The sequence below is a fragment of the Primulina tabacum genome, chromosome 2 (assembly GCF_025594145.1).
Source record: "Primulina tabacum isolate GXHZ01 chromosome 2, ASM2559414v2, whole genome shotgun sequence".
Taxonomy (NCBI): Eukaryota; Viridiplantae; Streptophyta; class Magnoliopsida; order Lamiales; family Gesneriaceae; genus Primulina; species Primulina tabacum.
Window position 1 is genome coordinate 50,690,369 of NC_134551.1, and position 20,090 is coordinate 50,710,458.

The window sequence follows — 20,090 nt, forward strand, 5'->3', positions numbered from 1 at the left end:
TGATTTTCATTCATAATAGGGGCACTTTCACTTCTCAGCTTGAATGAGATTTTCGAATCCTTCAAGTTCATCAATGCTTCTTCTGTTCACCGTTTTCGTGGCCTGTTTCCTGGCCACTTCAGCTGATTTCAACCGAGACGCTGAAATCACATGGGGCCAAGGCCGTGGCAAGGTTCTTGAAGGTGGCCGGGCCTCGACTCTTTCGCTCGATCAGTATTCGGGTTCCGGGTTCCAGTCCAGGAATGAGTACATCTATGGAAGATTTGACACCCAACTCAAGCTTGTCCCTGGAAATTCCGCCGGGACAGTCACAACTTTTTTCGTAAGTCATACATGATTCTTGAAACCAATCCTGTTTAAAACCTTGTCAAAAACTAGTGAGTTACAGATTTTAAATTTTGAGGTGCAGTTGTCATCCCAAGGGCAAGGACATGACGAAATCGATTTCGAGTTCCTGGGAAATTCTTCCGGGGATCCATACACAGTCCACACCAATGTTTACGCGCAGGGGAAAGGAGACAAGGAGCAACAGTTTCGTCTCTGGTTCGATCCAACCGCAGCATTCCACACTTACTCAATCGTCTGGAATCCTCAACGCATCATGTATGTATAAATGCTATCATGCAACCATTCCGCAATAATATATATCCATCACTTGCACGAATTTGAACGATCCCAATTCTTGTTATTGCGTAATTTTCAGATTTTTGGTGGACAATATCCCGATCAGAGTATTCAACAACCACGAAGCAATCGGAACTCCTTTCCCCAAACGCCAGCCCATGAGAGTGTACGCCAGCCTGTGGAATGCTGACGACTGGGCGACGCAAGGCGGGCGAGTGAAGACGGATTGGACCAAAGCTCCATTTGTGGCCACTTACCGGAATTTCAACATCTATTCTTCGAAACCCAGCGATTCGTTGAATGGGAATCAGGCATGGCAGACTCAGGAACTGGACAGCAACGGCAGAAACAGGTTGCGATGGGTTCAACAGAAGTATATGATCTACAATTACTGCACTGATTTTAAGAGGTTCCCCCAGGGAATCCCCGCTGAATGCAAGCGCTCGAGATTTTGAATGACTCGGTTTTCTTTAAAGTTGTGTAATTTTTACACCTGTTGATACGATTCTTTCATTCTTTTGGATTTTTTTGTTCAATTGTAGCCATGTATTCTTGGAAATATGTTCGAATAAAGCGATGATAGTTCTTTATTTCTTCTTTCTTTTTTCTTTTTCCGGTTAATGATATTAATAATATCATTTTAATCACAGCAACGATTGTACAAATTTGTACCACAATTTTTACAATAAAAAAATCAATACAAAATTTTCATTTATCAAAATCTCAAAAAAAATTTAATATAAAAAGTTACGTAGTATTGAACTCTTGTAAGGAATATGCTACATTTAAGAAAACTTTAACGTGCGCCATCGCCTGTTCATTAATTGAGTTAAAGGTTCTACTCAATAAATATGAGAAAACTTGCCGAGTTTATTCAATCCGCACCAAAAGATGAATAAAAAAATATGGGAAAACTATTGCGGATTTCATCCTCGTATAAAAAAAATATGAGAAAACTAAACATATTAAAAGATGGAGAGAGACAATAAGCGGGATTGTGAGTTTAATATGTGTTCTCTTTATGATCAATAGAACAGAAGGAAATGACAATAGAAATATTTTCACCCCAAACGATAATCCTGGCTACCTTAACTGGATGAAAATAGTCATCTTGCATACCTTGTACTGATATAACCAAAACAAGACTTGATGGATACTAAACTTTAAGCAACTGAAGATGCACAACAAATGAAATCGCAGAAAATCTACAATGCCTCAAAAATAAAACTGCACCTTCGTATCAAACTGTCAATATGTTACAGTAGTTCATGTGCTTTGCGGACCAATGGCTTCATTCCCTAAGACTGGCGAACGTCATTCACAAATGAGCCTGCCTACTCATATGTGAACGTCAAACGGCTCCAAAACCTGAAGTAAGCATTCCAGCGATATCGGGACCTACAAAAGGAGGTTCACAAAGAAGTATGCAACCTTTGTTACAAAGATCATTATTATATTGGCATGCAAGAATCAAACTTAGCAAGGAAGCCTAAACAAGGACATCGTGCAGATATTGATCGAGTTGTTTTAACTCGCATGCTTCCCACTTCTCTGTGTAATTCTATAGCATGACATCACCGTAGGTAGACACCATGTGCATGGCAACCAAAATTTTTCAAATAGAAATCAAGATAATAAAACGAGCGTGCAAATGCCTGTGATACAAATTAAGCAAAGAATCTGATACGAAAGAAAGAAACTACAGTGTAGTTCCACAAGAATACTCTTAAGAATACAGCAATAATGCTTACAGTTTTTTCAATTCTTATGGCAGCCAAACAAATACTTTTAATTGATAATTCTCTCAATCCGAGTTTCGTTTCTCAACAAATTTCATCCTTGTCATCCAAAATCAAATACATAATGAGATTCATATCTAACTCTTGAAGAACAAAAATGTACTACTGATAAAATGAAGGCAATAGTAAATGATTCCCCTAGGCTACATAACTCAATTGATCCCCCATCTATCAGATTCTAATAACAAACAGTTATTGTTAAAGAACGGCATGTAGTATCTGTTTTTCCCCTGAGACAGTAGCATTTTCGATTAGCATTTTGAGTTAGTTTGAGGTTCTTTAGGACTAATGCAATATATTAAAACAAACACCATGCTTTAAAACATAAATAAAAGAGCAAAACCACAGAGAGTGAATTCAAGCGGATGTTATATAAAGCAGCCTCTTTGAACTCGAGGAGACTACCATGGATAACGTATTAAGACAGCATTTGTAACTTCCAAGCACTTGTGACTTCAACCACATCTGATGTTAATAGAATGTCAAAATCTGTTTCCTGACTTTTGCAATATGTGCATATATACTGAAAACCAGGACCATTCTCAACTATTCAAATAACTGCTTGAGCTTATAAAGAAACCAGAACAAAAGCTAAGAATTATACAAATGGAAAAACGCATCCTCCAAGGTTTGACCAAAAAGAAAATGGCAAGAAGGATCCCTTGCCTCGACCCTCGTCGTATGACTTGTATCAAAAAGATGAAAAAGAAATTGGCAAGATAATTTTTCCAGGTTTGAAGCTACAATTTTAAATCCATCTCCCACTAAAGAAACTCTGACAAAGAAAACACAAAACACAGATGGCAAAAATATAACAAATTTTCATCAATATGAATGCTCTATGAACGTGCGACGGAACACTGCTTCTAACGTCTGGAAATAAGAGAAAAACTAGCTGAACAAGAAAAGACATGAAAGGAAGGCCCGGTAAAGAAATCATTTACTATGTACCCAGCTATGCAAATAATTTTTTTGAAGAAACGTCAAGAATATGAACTAAATCACAAAAAAAAATCATGAAAAAAAATGCCGAACCTTAGTTTTACCTTTGGGGATGAAAACCCATGTTCCAAGACAAAAAGCACAATCTAATGCTAAGGCCATGAGCTGAAATCTTTGTAAATGGCAAGCTCAAAAAACTGCAAATAGCCAAACGCGCGTTTGTTTGACTTCCACAGAGAAAAAAGCAAGAAAGGTAAAAAATTTGCAGCGGCAGAAGCATTAAGTAGGAATAGTATCGGTTCCTAAGGATTTTGTTGGCGAGACAGTGTCATTATATTTCCTTTTTCCCCACCACGGATACAGAGACCAAGCCAAACAGTGCTCACACATTCGATACTCGCTCCTATCTGTAATGCAACTGGTATATGTGTTGTGTCATTTTGTGTATAGTTTTTTTCGGATGACACGAATCGCGAGGAGGAAGAGAAGGCGAGGGTTCAAAATGTGAACAAAGGTAAAGGTTAAAACTGCAGTAAAAAGGGTTTAAATTTTGTCTTAAATAGTGGGCAATGGCATCCCCACTATTTTCTTGTTTTGAACTGTCTTTTTCTTTGCACTTTTTGACTCTTAGATGTCATCATCAAATCTGAAAGTCTAACTTTTATTTTAAAAAAATTTTGTTGGATTCCATTAGTTTGTGAAAATATGTGATATATAGATTTAATATTTCATATATTATTTTTATTTTTAACAACAAAACTATCGATTAATTTCAAATCTATGGATCCAAATGCAAGTTCAGAGAATTTGATTTAATTTATGGAGATAAAATCATCATCATCATCATTGATTACATGGACTAAACATGCATTTTGTAGCCCCACAGGCAGGTTTGTCCATTTATCTCTTTCATCGTACAACTCAAGGTCTGAATTTGGGATTTGGCTGATTTCAAGAATCAGTTTTTTGAAACATTTTAACGTCCATGTTGTGGTGGGAAGTGTCAGATTCCACGACCTCATATGCCTTTGATTTTGTACTTGAAAATTAAAAATGATGGCGATTACACAGATATCATGTCCAGTAATATTCCTTCTTGTGGGGCAATTGATGCTCCTCTCCTTCAGATTTTTACAGAAGATTATCACATGCTGCCTCTGCAAATTCTTGATTTTGCAGAACTTGTAGGGGTCAAACAAAATACCTGGAATCAAATTTAAAACCTTTGTCCTCTTTTCTAACAAAAACTAGAACATTATATACTAAATCATGGATAGGATTTCGAAGGTTTTCTATCGACAAGAAGAGGTCAGCAGATAAGTTTTATATGATGGCTTTGACTATAGTTTAAAGTCTCCAAGGTAACCAAGTAATATGCTTAATTTCTATAGCATTCAAAATGTAAACTAACATAATGATTGTGTTTCTTTCTGTTAAAAATCGAATCTTAAACTTAAGAGTTTGTCAAGTCAGTAAGATATTTTCTACTCACTTCAGTTAGATATAAGCAATGTATTATACCACCATCTATGAGAATATCCCATCGCCACACAGCCAGAATAAAAAAAACTCACAGGTTCTCCAAGTTGAACAGCTTCCCCGGCCCTTCTGTAACTAGACCCATTAAATTGATTGCCCTCCATGCTCCTGAAAACTAAATATCTCCCAAAACTGGACAAAGACACACTCGGCGATTGGCTCATGGGATGACATAATAAATTGAAGCATAAGAATATTATATTTAATTATAACTTTAATTATCGTAGAACTTGAACCAAATACAAGATGATACAAGAATGACTGAGTCTCATCTTTCGCACCAAACGGTTCATAAAAGACAGTAAATATCACTAGTATAGCTGAAAATTAAATTCTGATCAAATCTCACATGTACTTCACTTTCTTAGATGCCCATTATGCTTAGACAAATTTATTAAAGTTGTAATTTGATCGATGGATTAGAAATTAATTTCTTGAGTTCTTTGGATTGACAAAATTCGTTTAATTTTAAATTCATTCTATATCAAGTCAAAAAATTTCAAAAAAATTGGGCTATCGTTCGAAATTTATTCATCAAATCTTCCTCCAAATCAAATACATCAATCTAAAGGGAAACTAAAGTAATTGTAAAGAAAACAGACGCAGCCATCAGATTTACCTAGGTAGTTTGTCTCATAAAAATTAAACATGAATGTATTGATTCACTTGAGCAGAAAAGCAGACTCTCAGCGAAGAAAAGAGATGCGAAAGATCTAAACTGATTGTTAGAATCATAGCACGCACAATGCTTTTTTAAGTATCTATGGTTTCAAGTTATGATTATCTTCAACTGCCAGGCAAAAAAAAAAAAGCAAAAAAGACAATAGTAAAAGTCCTACTCCAAAGTAAAAGCAGTAGCAGAAAATATATCCTCAAAGATTTGCATCGAGTTCGGCAGCCAAAAGTGAGAAATTGAAGATCAACACAACACATTAAAAAATATATATATTTCTTCGGCGAGTAAAAACACATTTTTTGCAAGTAATACTCCATCGGAGTAAGAATACTTACAGATGACAGTATTGTTGTATCACAGCATTTCGTCCCTTTTCGATGTTATCCAGTTTTGAGTTTGATCGCAAGAAAGATGTTAGAAGTCCCAATAGTTTTTTCTCAACTGATCAGCCCTTTCACAAAAATCATTCTCAGTAAGATCATGTTCATTAAAGAGAAACCAGGAATATATAAATGAAATGTGTTGTAAATATAAGAAAGGAAACAGTGCTTCATTAATATCAACCAAGCAAGATCCCCTTCACAAAATGTTCTTCTCACCTGGCATTGCACCATCACTGGGAGATAATTCTTTCTATTTCATTTATTGTCCTCTTATCTTATAATTCATACAGAAAAAAACGCCTTTATGGAGAGACACAAAGTAAGAAGGGCTTTTCTAGAATATGAATTGTGGGTTAGTTTGATCCAAAAGATTGGAATAACAATTTACTGGGGCCTACAAACAAGTTATTAAAGATTACTTGTCTGCCTGAAGCTCTTTGGTCTTGCTTTCAAGCATTCTCCACATAGCCTGATGCGTAAGAGAGTATGGTTGTACAAATTCTCTTCTACAACAACCAAAGATTAAGTCCACACTCCACAGTTATAGTTCCCAGGTCCAACCTGAATTTGAGAACCACTACAACAGAAACCCATTCTTCTGTATGACTTAATTTATCCACATTACTGACAACCATTTGACTCTGTGAAACTTAGATATTAAGAACTCACACATGATTGTCAATTTAGCACTTAAATACGAATAGCAAGGAAAAGGAAAACATATTAACGGTTTAATTGAACATTTTATCAAGCAATCCATCGCAAGTTCTGTAGAATCTATTTAAAAAAAACCTAAGTAATACTAAATTATGGCGGAGAACTTGAGATTGTAAAATTGCTCCAATCTGAAATATATGCCCCAGAACGGTTTGCTTTCCCCCCTGTACAAGTGTAATCTATCATGCAAAAGAATGGAAGCATATATATTAGTATGTGTTAACAAAAAGGGCATATCCAATACATAGCCAGCCAAAACCAGAAACTAAATTCAAGTATCAAACTCCCACTGACACCCAGTATAAATTTTGGTTTTCATCAGACCAAAAACTCAAGAGTACATGAAATCATAATTCTAATAACAAAATACTTCGAGAAAAGAAACAAAATATTAGTGCCGACTTTGTTGCAAAATTTATGACCCAGCAACCAAGTTCCAAAGTGACTCAAAATTCCTCAGCAGTGGATCCTCAACCATTCAGCATCCCATAAAATGGCCTACGCAAATTCTGCATCTAAGTTGATCATTCTGTTGAGGAACCTTTCTTTGGTTTCATCCTTCACCTTTGCAGTCCTTTCACTTGTTTTTTCCATAATGCTCCCTGTTTTTCTTTCCTTTCTCTCTACCGGACTTCTCTAAAACTATTAACCTATCTTCCTTTGACTTCCTACCCTCCACCTTCTCTGCTTCAGTCTTTTTCTTGACCCGGTTTTCCCCATTCATCTCATCCAAAATCCCTCCCTTCAAAGTTCAACTCTTGTTCCTTTTATTCCCTATTTTCTCGAATTGTTGAACGATCATCCTCAATAGCATTTGTCTCTTCATTACCATCAGCACACTTTCGAGTTTCGCCCATCAAAATTCCTTCCCTTTTCTTCTGTCCTACAAATGCATCATTATCCACAGTCCCCACCGGTTCATTCTCATCCATATCACTCTCCATAACATCATCAACATCCATATACTTCAACTCATGAATTCTCCCAGTCTTCTTCTTCTTCCCACTATTACCACCCTTGATCCCACTCATTTCCTTGGACAGCCTCATTGTCACTCGATTTCACTAGCTCGGCTCCCTTCTCACTTTTCGCACCCTATATTTTCAACTTCACGTCTGGCAAAGCTTGATAAATCGGCAGCGCCACAGAGTCATAGAACTTCAGGTGCAGACTCCTCGCACCATTCCACTTCTTTGGCACCTTCTCAATATCCCCCACAATCGCATCAAACACAGTATCCACAACTTCATCCTTTTCCATCGACACTTTTACGACCTTCACCACACGTGTCCCGGTCCTCATGTACAGTATTGCACTTCCCAAAGCCCTCTCCACTTGAAACTTCAAATTTTTCTTCCTCAAATCCACCCCCAACGGCAGCTTCTTTTTCTTAAAAAGCTCCTTTACCTATCAACTTGGGCAGCAAGTGAACAACCCTTTTCTCCACCAAGAACAAGTCATAGCTATCACAAAGCTTCCTTTTTGCTTCGAAAGGCTTGTAATTTGTCTTCAGTTTGGAAATCTCAAGAACTTTTGAGATGGGATTATTCTGTGATTTCACGAGTTTTTTAATGCCTTCAGAAGTAGGAATCTGTGATTGAGCCCTTTCGTCTGTGATCCAGCAAATCTGCGACAAAGGGTCCAAGTGGGGGTCAGGAAGCGAGATTTTAAACGGGTTGGCAAACGATTTTGACGGGATCGGAAAAGCTGCGGCTTTTGGCTGGCAGATTGCTTGGCTTGGCTTTGTGTTATTTGTTCATGTGAGAGAGAAAATTTTCGACAAAATTAATTTTATAAGTTGAGTCAAGTCAAGTATTAATTTTAATATGTCAAGACTACGTTTGATTGGAATGATTAAATAAACTAATGATTAATATATAAATGATAAAAAAAATGATTGTGATAGAAATATAATATATGATGTAAAATATTATTATGTTTGGTATGATTTTAAAGTATGGGATAATTTTGAATTTTTTGATAAAATGACGAAATTACCCTTTTCTTTTTTTTTCTTTACTCCGGCGACGGCAGATTCGTGGTCGGTCGGAAGCGGCGGCTGGCGGTGGTCGGCCGGAATCGGCTGGCGATGGTCGGACGGAATCGGCAGCGGCGGCCGGCCGGAACAAGCGGCGACGGCGGAAGCGGCGGAGGTCGGCGGTCGGCGGTTGCCGGAGGTTGGCGGTTTCCGGCGGCGGGCGGCGGTCGGTGGAAGGAAGTGGTAGGGAGTTTGGATTTAGGAGAATGGTAAAATTGGAAAAATAGAATGGATTAAGAGTGGAATAAATAATCCTAGGGGATGAGGAGGTATTATTTTAAACTACTTAATATAATATAATCATTCATAGGAGGGATTGACCTGGTTAAATAAAAAACGTACCAAACGAGTGATTAGGTAGATTTAAAAAAAATAAATATACCCAATCCCATCAACCAAACGCTCCCTAATAGACTCAGGTTCATTAAACATTGGATTGTCTATAGTCTTATTTAATTTGTTCTTATCGAGTATTGTTAAATTTCATGTAGTAAAATGTATTTATAAAAAATTGATCGATATTAACAAGTATTTTTGTATAATAATAATATAATTTTTAAAAATAATTATTATATATATAATTTTGATATGTTACACGTACATTGATTACTATTCCTTGGCTTCGCTCGTACACAATTTCAAGCAAGTATACTACAAATCTTTCTTTATACCAACATTAATTACTTCTTGTTGGTAATTACAACTTTTCTAAAAGCTCCACACAGCATCTTCCAGTTCAGTTTAACAAAGAAGCGGCCCGAGAATATGGCGGACTCTGAGAAAAATGGAAGTGTGGATCAATGTGAAGAAGCAGGGGCAGAGGATCCGGTTCGGGATGCGGAGTCCGGGTCTCCGAAGGATTCGATCGTGAAGTATTTGGAGGAGGAATTCAGTGAAGCAGCAAGATCAATGGTAGACAAGCTGGCAGAGTCTTCTTTTGTTCAAGAAGTTGAAAAGTTGGTCAATGTGTTGGATCAACGGGCTGCTCTCAAGAATTTAGGGAGTGATCACAAAGATGAATAGAACCAGCCGGCACTGGAGGAGAGCACGTTGCCAGCTTCAGAAGAAAACATCAGAGAATCCTCGGAGGCCGCTAAAACGTCGGATGAAACTCAGGTTGTGGCGTCGAAAGAACGAGAAATAAGCCCTTTGAGAAAGGAGAGGACACAACCATAACTTTCACTAAAGACAGTGAATCACAACCTCAAATATTCAAGCACAACTCAGCCAGAAACTATATCATCGACAGCCTAATGAAACTGCCACGAGCAATGTAACATCCACGACACGAAGCCAAAATTCTCAAGGATGGTCGAAAAACAGATCATAAATTGGTGGAATTCCCTATGGCATTTCACCTGGGTCACTAATGTTACAGATAAATGAAGCTGGAGATCATAAAAGCATATAGAAAGATCCAGATGAAATTATTAAAGAAGCACACATACTCATATCTTAAAGCATAAAATTGAGAAGCTCACATAATACACATAACATCAAAGATTCTAAGTACTCATACCCTCAGAACCTGCACAGACATAATTGGTTGAATCATTAAAAAACAGAATACAAGCTAATAAACATATACAAGGGTCTACAAAAACTATATGATCATGCATCGATCAAGGTAAGCTTCGAATTTGGCTCGAAGAGAGTTAAAAATTTACAAAGTTTTTCCATATAAATTATAATATTCAATACCAGCAGTTTTCTGAGAAAAAAACATAATTTTTCAGCAGTAATCCACAATAACCGACCATCAAGCTGAGATCACCAAACTTCACATTAAAGAAATCGAAGTCGCAACCGTGAAAAAAAAAGGGCACTAATCAAAACTGATATTTTGTCTTACGAACAAAATATTCTTCAACCACTACTATTATGCAAAGTTACGCATGCAAGCCGTTATTTTCTTGAAGCGTGAATGTAGCAAGCAACCCCCACCACAACGATGGCGGAAAAGGTTGAGCCTGCCACCAGCAACCAATATTTTTGGCTTGAATCACCAAAAAATCCATTCTTTCCACCCTGAACTGCACCATCGCCTTCAATACCACCATCAACACCATCTACAGATGTTCTTTCCTTCACTTGATAAGCACTAATCGTCTTCTCTTTCTCATCCAAAAAACTCTCAAGAACACTGATTTCCACTTTCATTTTCTCAACGGTCTTCTCCAGATCATTCTTCAACTTCTCCAAATTCTTGCTACTTCCCCCCATTGTCTCCAACTCCTCAGCCCTCTTCTTCAAATCACGTATTTCCCTTTCTTTCCCCTCCAACTCATTCCTTACACTACTCTCCACTTCCTCCAAATTCTCAACTTTATATACCAGCAAATTTATTTCCATCTCGATTGCTTCCAACTTAACATCCTTTTCCTCCTCCCTCTGTTTAATCCCCGCCATTTCACTCTTCATAGTCTGACAACTCGGCAGTCGTCTCCTGCAAATCGCTCATGGTGGATACCAAATCATGCTGCAGCCTTGACACATCAGTTTCCAACTCTGCAGCTCTAGCAACCACGGCTCCTAAAGCGTTATTTTCTGTTTCGAGTTTGTTGACCTGTTTTTTGAACTCGTCATTCTCATTGCGTAACACCTTGACGGAGTCCTCCAACTCCTCAATCTGCCGCTTATACTCCTTTTTGCTGCTTGATTTTATCATTTTCTTGTTCAAGATCACTGAACTTTAGAGCAAGTCCTGAAATTTCAGCGGAATTATCACCAGCGATTTCCACTTCACTATGACCAGATAATCCTCCACTGACGGTCGTCTTATCTGCCATTTCTTACCCTACAAAAGAACAGAAAACGTCGATCGAATTAATAAATAAGAAAACCATTTCTAATTCGAGAAAAAGGCCAAAAAGAAACTAAGTTCCACAAATTCATAGTCCCCTACAATTATAAGCACAAAGTGACCAAAACCGGGGCTTCTTCAACTGAGTTTGCACAACCAGTGAACCTCCACTCCTTCTCCCCTCGCAGCCAAACCTATTGTCCCAGACCCCATAAATTGAAAACTCAAAGTGGAACAAAAAGTTTTTTCAAATGATAATTACTAGGTATATATTGTGGGCTCAAAATCAAATGGGACTCACCGTCGTGGGCGTAGAGGATTGACGCGATTTAGGGTTGAATTTTCTTCTAAAAATAACTGCAAGTCGTGTGCTTTTAGAAAATGCGTAAAAATTTAGATGAGATGGTATTGCGGATCGAATTTTATGAGATCGCATTTTTATTTGGGTCATCAATGAAAAAATACTATTTTTTATGTTAAGAGTATTACTTTTTAATGTGAATATCTGAAAGGTTGACCGTCTCTCAGATCTACTCTAGAAATGTGATGTACCAAGTGTGGAGCCCACATTTTTTATTTTAGGAAAATTGGCCTTCAGTCCCCAGCCGTCGATTTTTTTTGTGTTCAGTCTCTGGGTACTTTTTTAGTACCACATTCCCACATGAAATGTATCACATTTTCACATGAAGTGTATCACATTTTGTATTACATAGTACCACAATTTGGTGGGTAGGGAGTGAACCCAAAAAAATGTTTTGATTGAAAATTTTTCACCAACTTCCCGTTTTATTTTTAATTTTTACAAATAAGGAAAGATCGGAGTTCTAATACAAGGCACTAGCGATTTCCAAAAAATAAAAATAATAAGGCACTTGCAGATGCAATCTCATTTTGGTATACTTTTGGGAAAGACTGTTAAATTTAAATTTGATCACATATTTCGAATCCATCTGAGTAATTCTCTCCGTATCTCATTATTATTTTTATATATTTCGTATACTGATGATCTAAGAAAGAAGAAAATTCATTTTTTATTGCAACATGAGTGAATCTCGAATACTTTATTTCAGATTTCCGCTTATTGCTGTCCAAGAATGATCCTCATGTGTGTGTAATACGGTCGCATTATAAATTTTCTTTATTCTTTTTTTAGTACAACAATTTTGAATGCTTATAATTGTCATGTTTTTTGAAGGGAATTCGCTCGTAGTTTACACAAAACATCGTTAAAGAAATTTTCTTCCTCCCCAGAAAGGCAAAAATAAAATAAAATAAAATGCAAGAAGAAAAACAAATCGAAAAAACATCTTATCTATGATAAATCAATACCACTAGGATAAAAATACGAAGGAAACAAAAGTTATGGAATCACAAGAACATAACATCAAACTGGGCAAAAAATAAATTTGAGGCTGTAATTGTTGCTATCTGATTAACTCTAGAAATCATAATTATCACAACTCCATCCATAACTAAAGAGCAAGAGGAAACTAAGTAGTATTTCTGTACATCATGCACAACTAACAATCACAATGTACACAAACCATCCTCTAAAAACAGAGGAGATCCATCCTAAGAGAAAGTTCTTCCTGACGACAAATACCCAGTCTGCTCAAATGACAACGAGCCTTTCATGAGTACATCCTTGCCGTACCATGCTGAATCCCACCAACTTTTCTGTGGGCAGACATATTTGTAGCTGCTGCTGCTGCACCGAGCAAACTGTATTGACCTTTCGACTGTAGCAGATTTGTGTCGATCATGACAGCTCTATCCTCAACATGGTCCACCTTAGTCACCCCTGCTCGAGCAATATAATATGGATTGCTATCTATGTTTAAAGCTATATCGGCAGCTAACTTGGAGGCCATACTGCAGTTTGGTATTTGTTTGTTGTGTGCCGATGGTAGTTCTCTCTCTGTCTTGGCTGCCGATCTTTCTGGCATTCCTGTACCGTGTCTATGGTAATAGTAAGTTAACGGAGGAGGTTGGGTGGGAAGGATTGTACTTCTAACTAGATTTCTAGGATCGTAGGTATCTTTGATGGCACTCCCTTTCTCGCAGGGCAAAACAGGAACGGTAACTTTCACAGGTTTAGCTAAGAACCGAAAAATTTCAGAAGCAGCAGTTAATACTTGATACTACTGATAAAACAAGAATGACTCAATCAGAACAAAACAATCGGTGCATTTACAAACCGAAAATACCTTGTATGATTCTTTGTTGTGGTTGTAAGGATCTTGATGAACCACTATGAAGCCCGTCAAGCTCTCTAGAGTTCCAGCTACATAACTCTTCACCATTTCGTCTATCTACTGCATTTGCTATGATCAATGGCTCTTTAGGAGGTATTGTATTCGAATGTACAATAGTAGACCTGCATCACCAAAGAATTGATCAGCACAACCTTACAAAAGGTCACTTAAAAGACCAAATATGATTCCAAATAGATACTGTGATACAATAGGCACTAGTTGGTTCTATGGAAGTAAAATGAGCTGTAGAGATTTACTCATGTTATGTTGGTGACACTTTGACACACAAGAGGGTCTAACTGGTCAGAGAATTGCACCAAGTTCCATGATGTGGGAGAAAACTATACTTGTGCTCGATCCAGTGGATTCATTCAGTTCAAGAATCCCAAGTCCGGTTATATAATCATGTCTAAAACATATGGAAAGCACCAGAAGAGATCCCACCATAAAACAAATTAAAGGACTACAATAAATATAACTATATAAGCAACATATTAAGGATTGTTTACAGATAATTATTTGAGATGAAACTTATTCCTCTCTGGATGAAAGCTCAAGAATTAGTAAAATCAACAGCAATCAATAAAAGAAACCAGTTTAGAAAAAATTCTGAATAGAAGGCAACCAGCAGCAAATTACCAGGATACGTACATGAAGGACCCTTTTCAATGATTTTATCTCAACACAAAAAACCAGTGCCAAAAAGGCCAAGTTCTGCATATACCTAGGAAGAGAAACATGCTTTCTGTCAAGTGGAATCACCTGTCCACTTTTACCACCATTTTCTTCCAGATGAGCAAATTGCTTTTTAAATTGGTCGACAGCACTGCATAAAAGGTTAATGTTCCAGGATCAGTAATATCTACAGCAAAGAGAGATGCAATATAGAGGAGAGTTACCACCTAGGATAGAGAAAATGAGTTCTCTCGATTCCGTTAATGTAATCCTTCAGCAGCTGAGGATGGTACTCTAGTATCTCACGGAAAATTAACTCTCGCACATCCTCCTTTGTCACCCTTCGCCTCTCAAATTCAAATTCCATCTTTGAAATTGGCGGGCAAGACGGTTCTCTCTCAACTTTGGCCAACCCCTGAAAATAAGGATCACCTAGTGCCTGAAAATGGGAAAAAAACAAACAAACCATTAAATAAATGTAAAAACACAAATATCAATAAAACGATATCATATATCAAAAGAGAGATCGTAATAATATCTCAAAACCCTGATAGAAAGCATTAGTATCATTGTAGATAGAGGAATGGCCAAGAATGAAGGCCGGGTATGATCAAATGAAACTCCAAGGTACTGGTTTGACAAGGTTTTTCTATAACTATTCCATATAAGGTCCACCACCCACCCAACCCAGCCTAGATATGATTTACAAAGCCACTAATTCTCTCATCGGTTATTTCTGCACAGAACTTATCATCCCCTCCCTTATCTGTACTCACATTTCTTTTTCTTTGTACTTTCGATACTCTTTATTTCAGCAGGGCAGCAAAAAGCATTCCCCAGAAGTTGAATTATACAAAGATAGAATCAAGTAATTGACAGAGCACCTCAATGAAGCTAGCAACCAAATTCTAAATTCTCTCTTCGAAATTGTCTAAAGGAATGAAAACAAGGTCCATCATTTCTTCTAGCTTCATATACACTAGATGATGCCTTACACCCTTTTGTCTCAAGAAAATCACTACTCATTATACAGTAAAATTTAACAGAAAATTTGTAGCACCCATATGTTTTTATCTTCTCATGTTCTATAATTTCATAAGTTGAAGAAAAACAGTGGTAGTTAGTGTTTTTGAGACACTAAAACACTTTAGTTTTCAAAATAAACGAATTTAGATAACAGGTCGATGACTGAATAATACTCTTGTCGGATAGTCAATTCAATTGTTTCTTGGCCAATTATCAAACTTCTACTAAATTTAAATATTGCGGTCACTGAAATTCCATGGTTTCAAAAGCATACAAAACAAAGAGCACCGAGCACGGAAGGTCAAGAATTTAAAAGTATCCATGATGATTGAAGATTATAAAGAAAATTACCGTGTAAAATATATTTCTTTTTAACTGGATTCACGGGAAGTGGTCTAGAACAAGTGTACTTTTGTTTTTGAAGTTACCAAACAGGGCTCCTAAATTTCAAAGGACTTCAAAAAAAATAATCCTTAAGAAAGAACCAAGGCCATATCAAACCTCTTCAGCAGTTGGACGGTCCTTGGGATCAAAAGCAAGCAGCCTCTCCAATAGTCGAATGGCCAAAGGATCAGCATTTGGAAATTTCTGCGCAAAGGAAACAGGTTGCTTCTTCCTCATGCTTGTAAGATATCTCCTAGCCTTTTCATTACGCACCTTAAACAGGAAACAAGACTTTAAAACAATGAACAGGTTGGATCATTGATGCTTACTCAAACACCTGTAATACGAATGATACTGTACAGGTTTCACTATTGCATACTCGAGAAATGGTATCCATTGAAGGTGTGCCGAGAAGATCAGTTATCAGATCAAGTTGGTGAACAACATTCTTTCCAGGAAAAAGGGGCTTCCCAGTCAAAACTTCAGCAAAAATGCAGCCAATACTCCATATGTCAATAGCAGGAGTATACTGATACAAACAGAAACCTTGATATATCAGCACTCGTTAATGTGGAAATGCAAATGCCATTAAGCATCAATAAATAACAATACCGAGCATATAAATGTGCAACATGTATGAGAACTAACTACTGAATTGAGGGTGTAGCTAAAATAGAATACAAAAAAAAACCACTAAAAATTCATATTTACATATTCGTTCAGTTGTTCCCATCTATCTGACTACTGTCAGTCAACTGTATGTGAACATAGGACCCTCGATTTTGAACTATACAATACTATGAAAAGGTCACAACTTGGTAAATAATTATCAACACATCAACCTAGCCTTTTTCATGAACTCAAAACATGTTTTTATGGGCTACCAAAACGAGGCAAATTCAATTTTATCAGAGAAAACTAAAATAGGTTGACATGGAAAACCAAGAACACACACTTAGCGAGTGTTTGATATGTAGATAGGATAAGTAAAGGAAATCTTATATAAGTGATAAATAGATGATAAATAAATAGTGTAAACGAAACGCACCCTTAATGAAAAATAACAGTATGAGAAAAATAAGTCAAATCCCGAAAAAGTATGCACAGGATTTTGACTAAAATATTACCACCAGGTAGCAGGAAAAAGCGTAGAATTATACCTTAGAGAAAAATGACCCGCACAACTCTGGAGCCCTATACCATCTTGTAGCAACATAATCCTGTTATTAATGCCATCAAACTTTTGAATAAAAGAAGCAAGTAAACTGAATTGAGGGTAATGAACAAGAAAGGTAAAGACTTTATTTGCATACCGTCCAAAATATCGTCGTAGGAGTGTCACTAAATGCAACTCTTGCCAGTCCAAAATCGCATATTTTGAGTTTACAATTTGCGTTTGCCAGAATATTTTTCGGTTTTAAATCTCGATGATAAACACTGGCTGCAGGCAAAAACCTTGAACATCAAGTATCTTCACAAACTCGTATACACAAATAGTCAGCCTTAATCACAGATTGTATAACAAGACTTCCAAACGGTATCAACATCAGTCTTAACTTACAGGCATCATCTCTCTATAGAAAACCAATTTTTTACGCACAATTACCCTGGTCATGGTAGAAGCTCATGACTATGCAGAACTGGCGGATGAGAACTGACATGGAATCAGGCTGCCTTGCCATCTCCCATAATTTTCAACAAGAGAACACATGGAATAAGGAAAAGTAGCAGAAGTAATTACCAGTATGGATGTATTTAAGGGCACGATGCAATTGGTAAAGGAAAAACTGATAATGTTCCCTTGTCAAATCATCATTAGCCTTAATGACTTGATGTAGATCAGATTCCATTAGCTCAAAAACAACATATATATCTTTGAATTCTCTTCTGGAAGGTGGAAGCATAATGTGTTTAATTTCAACAATGTCAGGGTGTTGAAGAAGCCTTAAAAGCTTTATCTCTCGAAGAATCCGGGCAGCATCAGAAATGTGTTCAAAAATGTCACGTATTTTCTTTATTGCCACTTTTTCACCAGTATGAGTGTCGAATGCAGAGCAAACAACGCCATAGCTTCCTTTCCCTATGACCTCCTGAATTTTGTACCTGCTTGCATCACCATATTCTGAAAAGAAATCCATTTCTGTTGAACTCTGTTACATAGAACAAGAACATTTTCAGTTTTAAGTATTGAAATTAGCAGTTTATGTTGAAAATCACAGAAAAAGGAACAAATGCTATTTTATATGCAATGCAAATAACAGATTCGTTACATATGCTCCTTCTATTTGCAGAGCAATGCGCTACATAAGCACATATGATAGTTGACAAGTAACAGACATTTTTCCAAAAAATGCAACATGATTAAAAACTGGTCAGGAATCACAAAGTAACACTTACAATATTAGTCAAAATTAATGTTTCACCCCTTATTCTCTGAAACTTGAAAAATAATATGTAAGTGGCTTGTGTGCCATGGAATCCTGCGAAGAGGTTGGCTAGAACAAAAAAGTCCATTTATAAATTTACCAGTAGAAATGCATACAAAAGTGACAAAAACTAACTACAATAGCACATCAACCAATTTGATTCCATGAAAGGGATTAAAAATTCTTGTGTGAATTACCCCAATCAAGTTTAAGTCAAAAAAGAGCATTAGAAGTCTCCAATTTACAGCAAACCTGGCTACCAAATCAGATTAATAAAAGTATAATAATCCGAGTGGATCCAAAAACATCTCTTTCCTAATCTTCAATAGGCATTGCACAAAAACTCTAGCTGAAAAAATTATAGATAAAAATTACTGGTTTTCTCCGTTTTGAAGGTTAAAACTAAGGTAAGACCAACATATAAAGTTGCAAAAAATAAGCCCTCTCACAGGAAACAGCTACAAACAAGATTTATGAGATCAAACTAGTATACTCAAATCGTCAAAAACATAATATGCAGCATGAAACTCAAAGATTTACACCTCGGTAAACACTACAGATTTCAACCAGAAGATTTTAATCAACCAAAGTAATTAAATAACTTGGATCCAAAGAAGAAACAGAAGGAAAAAGCGACGAGTGAAATTTAACCACCCACTTTACGCCAAAAAACATGTATTTATGATGAGGTGTAAAGTACATAAAAAACATACCGGAAGATATAAATAGGAAGAGAATAGATGCATTGAGTTATTGATTTTCTTAAGAATTTCCAATGCAATACATTAATTTGAAATATAGTTGCAAATATCTGAAGAACAAAATATCATATACATCACTTCTCCATCATAATCCTAACCTATAAAGTGTTAACTAAAACAACCAATTATCCAGCCAACATTTACTATATTACACGGTACTTTTCCACCTAATTCACTTTAAACATCACGCCTGTAATAGCTCAATTATAGCTACGCAGCAATATGTAAAATTTCCTGCAATCAAACTCAATTTTGTAATTTAACTGTAGAATAAAATGAAAACAGTCTAAACAAACAAGAACAGTCAAATCTCGAACTCAAGAACGCGCACAAATTACATGCACATAAAACCCGAAATCCAAAACACAAAATCAATTTTTTTTTCAGATTCACGATTTCTGTCGAAGTTGAATAGAAAATTTCAGAATAACCCGCTCACTTTCTTTCGGTGTTCCGGCTGCATTCTGAAAGAATTTCAAAACCCACAAAAGATATTCGCGGACACCCTTTTCTACAACGATATCCAGAAGAAAACCAATCGCCTTCCCCGAAAGATCTCAAAAAGAACTCAGCCACATTTCCCCCACCGACCGCGGCTCCGAACGGCAAACGAAAAGTCCCATCTCGTACGCTTCGAATTATTGGTAGAGCCGAGAAGAAAGCGATCCTTCATACAACGCAATCCTACCACTCCTCCTTTCTCACCCACAATCATAGAACAACAATACCAACCATCAAAAAGACCCAACAGATTAACAGAGAGGAAAAAAATAACCCATAAAAATCCGCAAACCCTTGCTCGCGAATTTATGTATCTAGAGGCAGAACTATTTTTCTGGTGCGGGTAGATGGAGGGTGTTGTTGAGATCTGTCACCGACAGCATATAGAGAAAGAGACGGAGACGTGGAGAGGTTTTGAAAAGGCAGACAGCTACGGTGCAACTGATAGGAAAATTCAGTTGCTTGTACGTATCGATTTGTACGGTGTACGTTTTCCTCTAACGCAGCAAATCGAATGCTTTTTAAGTAAAATTTTGTCAAA

The 20,090-nt window shown here is 36.8% G+C and overlaps 2 protein-coding genes and 2 pseudogenes across 3 annotated transcripts; 1 reads left to right on the top strand and 3 right to left on the bottom strand.

The window, feature by feature from the left end:
• Positions 1–1,214, top strand: LOC142536250 (xyloglucan endotransglucosylase/hydrolase protein 24-like). The gene is made up of 3 exons (XM_075641903.1): positions 1–322; positions 410–603; positions 704–1,214. Exons 1-3 carry the CDS (start codon positions 44–46, stop codon positions 1,077–1,079), a joined length of 849 nt encoding a protein of 282 aa, XP_075498018.1. The 5' UTR covers positions 1–43; the 3' UTR covers positions 1,080–1,214.
• A 446-nt stretch (positions 1,215–1,660) lies between these two features.
• Positions 1,661–8,436, bottom strand: LOC142536266 (uncharacterized; annotated as a pseudogene).
• Positions 8,437–10,488: 2,052 nt separating this feature from the next.
• LOC142536282 (peroxisomal and mitochondrial division factor 2-like) lies at positions 10,489–11,515 on the bottom strand (annotated as a pseudogene).
• Positions 11,516–12,879: 1,364 nt separating this feature from the next.
• LOC142536298 (mitogen-activated protein kinase 20-like) lies at positions 12,880–20,034 on the bottom strand. Of its 2 annotated transcripts, none has more exons than XM_075641905.1 (10): positions 18,259–18,498; positions 17,603–18,011; positions 17,175–17,302; positions 17,022–17,081; positions 16,241–16,390; positions 15,979–16,134; positions 14,679–14,890; positions 14,501–14,602; positions 13,729–13,898; positions 12,880–13,619 (listed from the first exon to the last, which is right to left on the bottom strand). In XM_075641905.1, exons 1-10 carry the CDS (start codon positions 18,373–18,375, stop codon positions 13,153–13,155), a joined length of 1,971 nt encoding a protein of 656 aa, XP_075498020.1. In that variant the 5' UTR covers positions 18,376–18,498; the 3' UTR covers positions 12,880–13,152. The 2 variants fall into 2 exon arrangements, with proteins under 2 accessions (XP_075498020.1, XP_075498021.1); XM_075641906.1 differs by lacking the exon at positions 18,259–18,498 and adding an exon at positions 19,488–20,034 and having other exon boundaries at positions 12,882–13,619.
• Positions 20,035–20,090: the final 56 nt, after the last annotated feature.

What these genes read in the sequence shown, in the direction of transcription:
- LOC142536250 (XM_075641903.1), top strand. Translation starts at nt 44, where the DNA reads ATGAGATTTTCGAATCCTTCAAGTTCATCAATGCTTCTTCTGTTCACC. An exon ending in GGACAGTCACAACTTTTTTC is followed by an intron (nt 323 to 409) that starts GTAAGTCATACA and finishes TTTGAGGTGCAG; the next exon opens with TTGTCATCCCAAGGGCAAGG. An exon ending in TGGAATCCTCAACGCATCAT is followed by an intron (nt 604 to 703) that starts GTATGTATAAAT and finishes CGTAATTTTCAG; the next exon opens with ATTTTTGGTGGACAATATCC.
- LOC142536298 (XM_075641905.1), bottom strand. Translation starts at nt 18,375, where the DNA reads ATGGACTTTTTTGTTCTAGCCAACCTCTTCGCAGGATTCCATGGCACA. An exon ending in CTACGACGATATTTTGGACG is followed by an intron (nt 17,082 to 17,174) that starts GTATGCAAATAA and finishes CATTAATAACAG; the next exon opens with GATTATGTTGCTACAAGATG. An exon ending in ACAACAAAGAATCATACAAG is followed by an intron (nt 13,620 to 13,728) that starts GTATTTTCGGTT and finishes TTCGGTTCTTAG; the next exon opens with CTAAACCTGTGAAAGTTACC.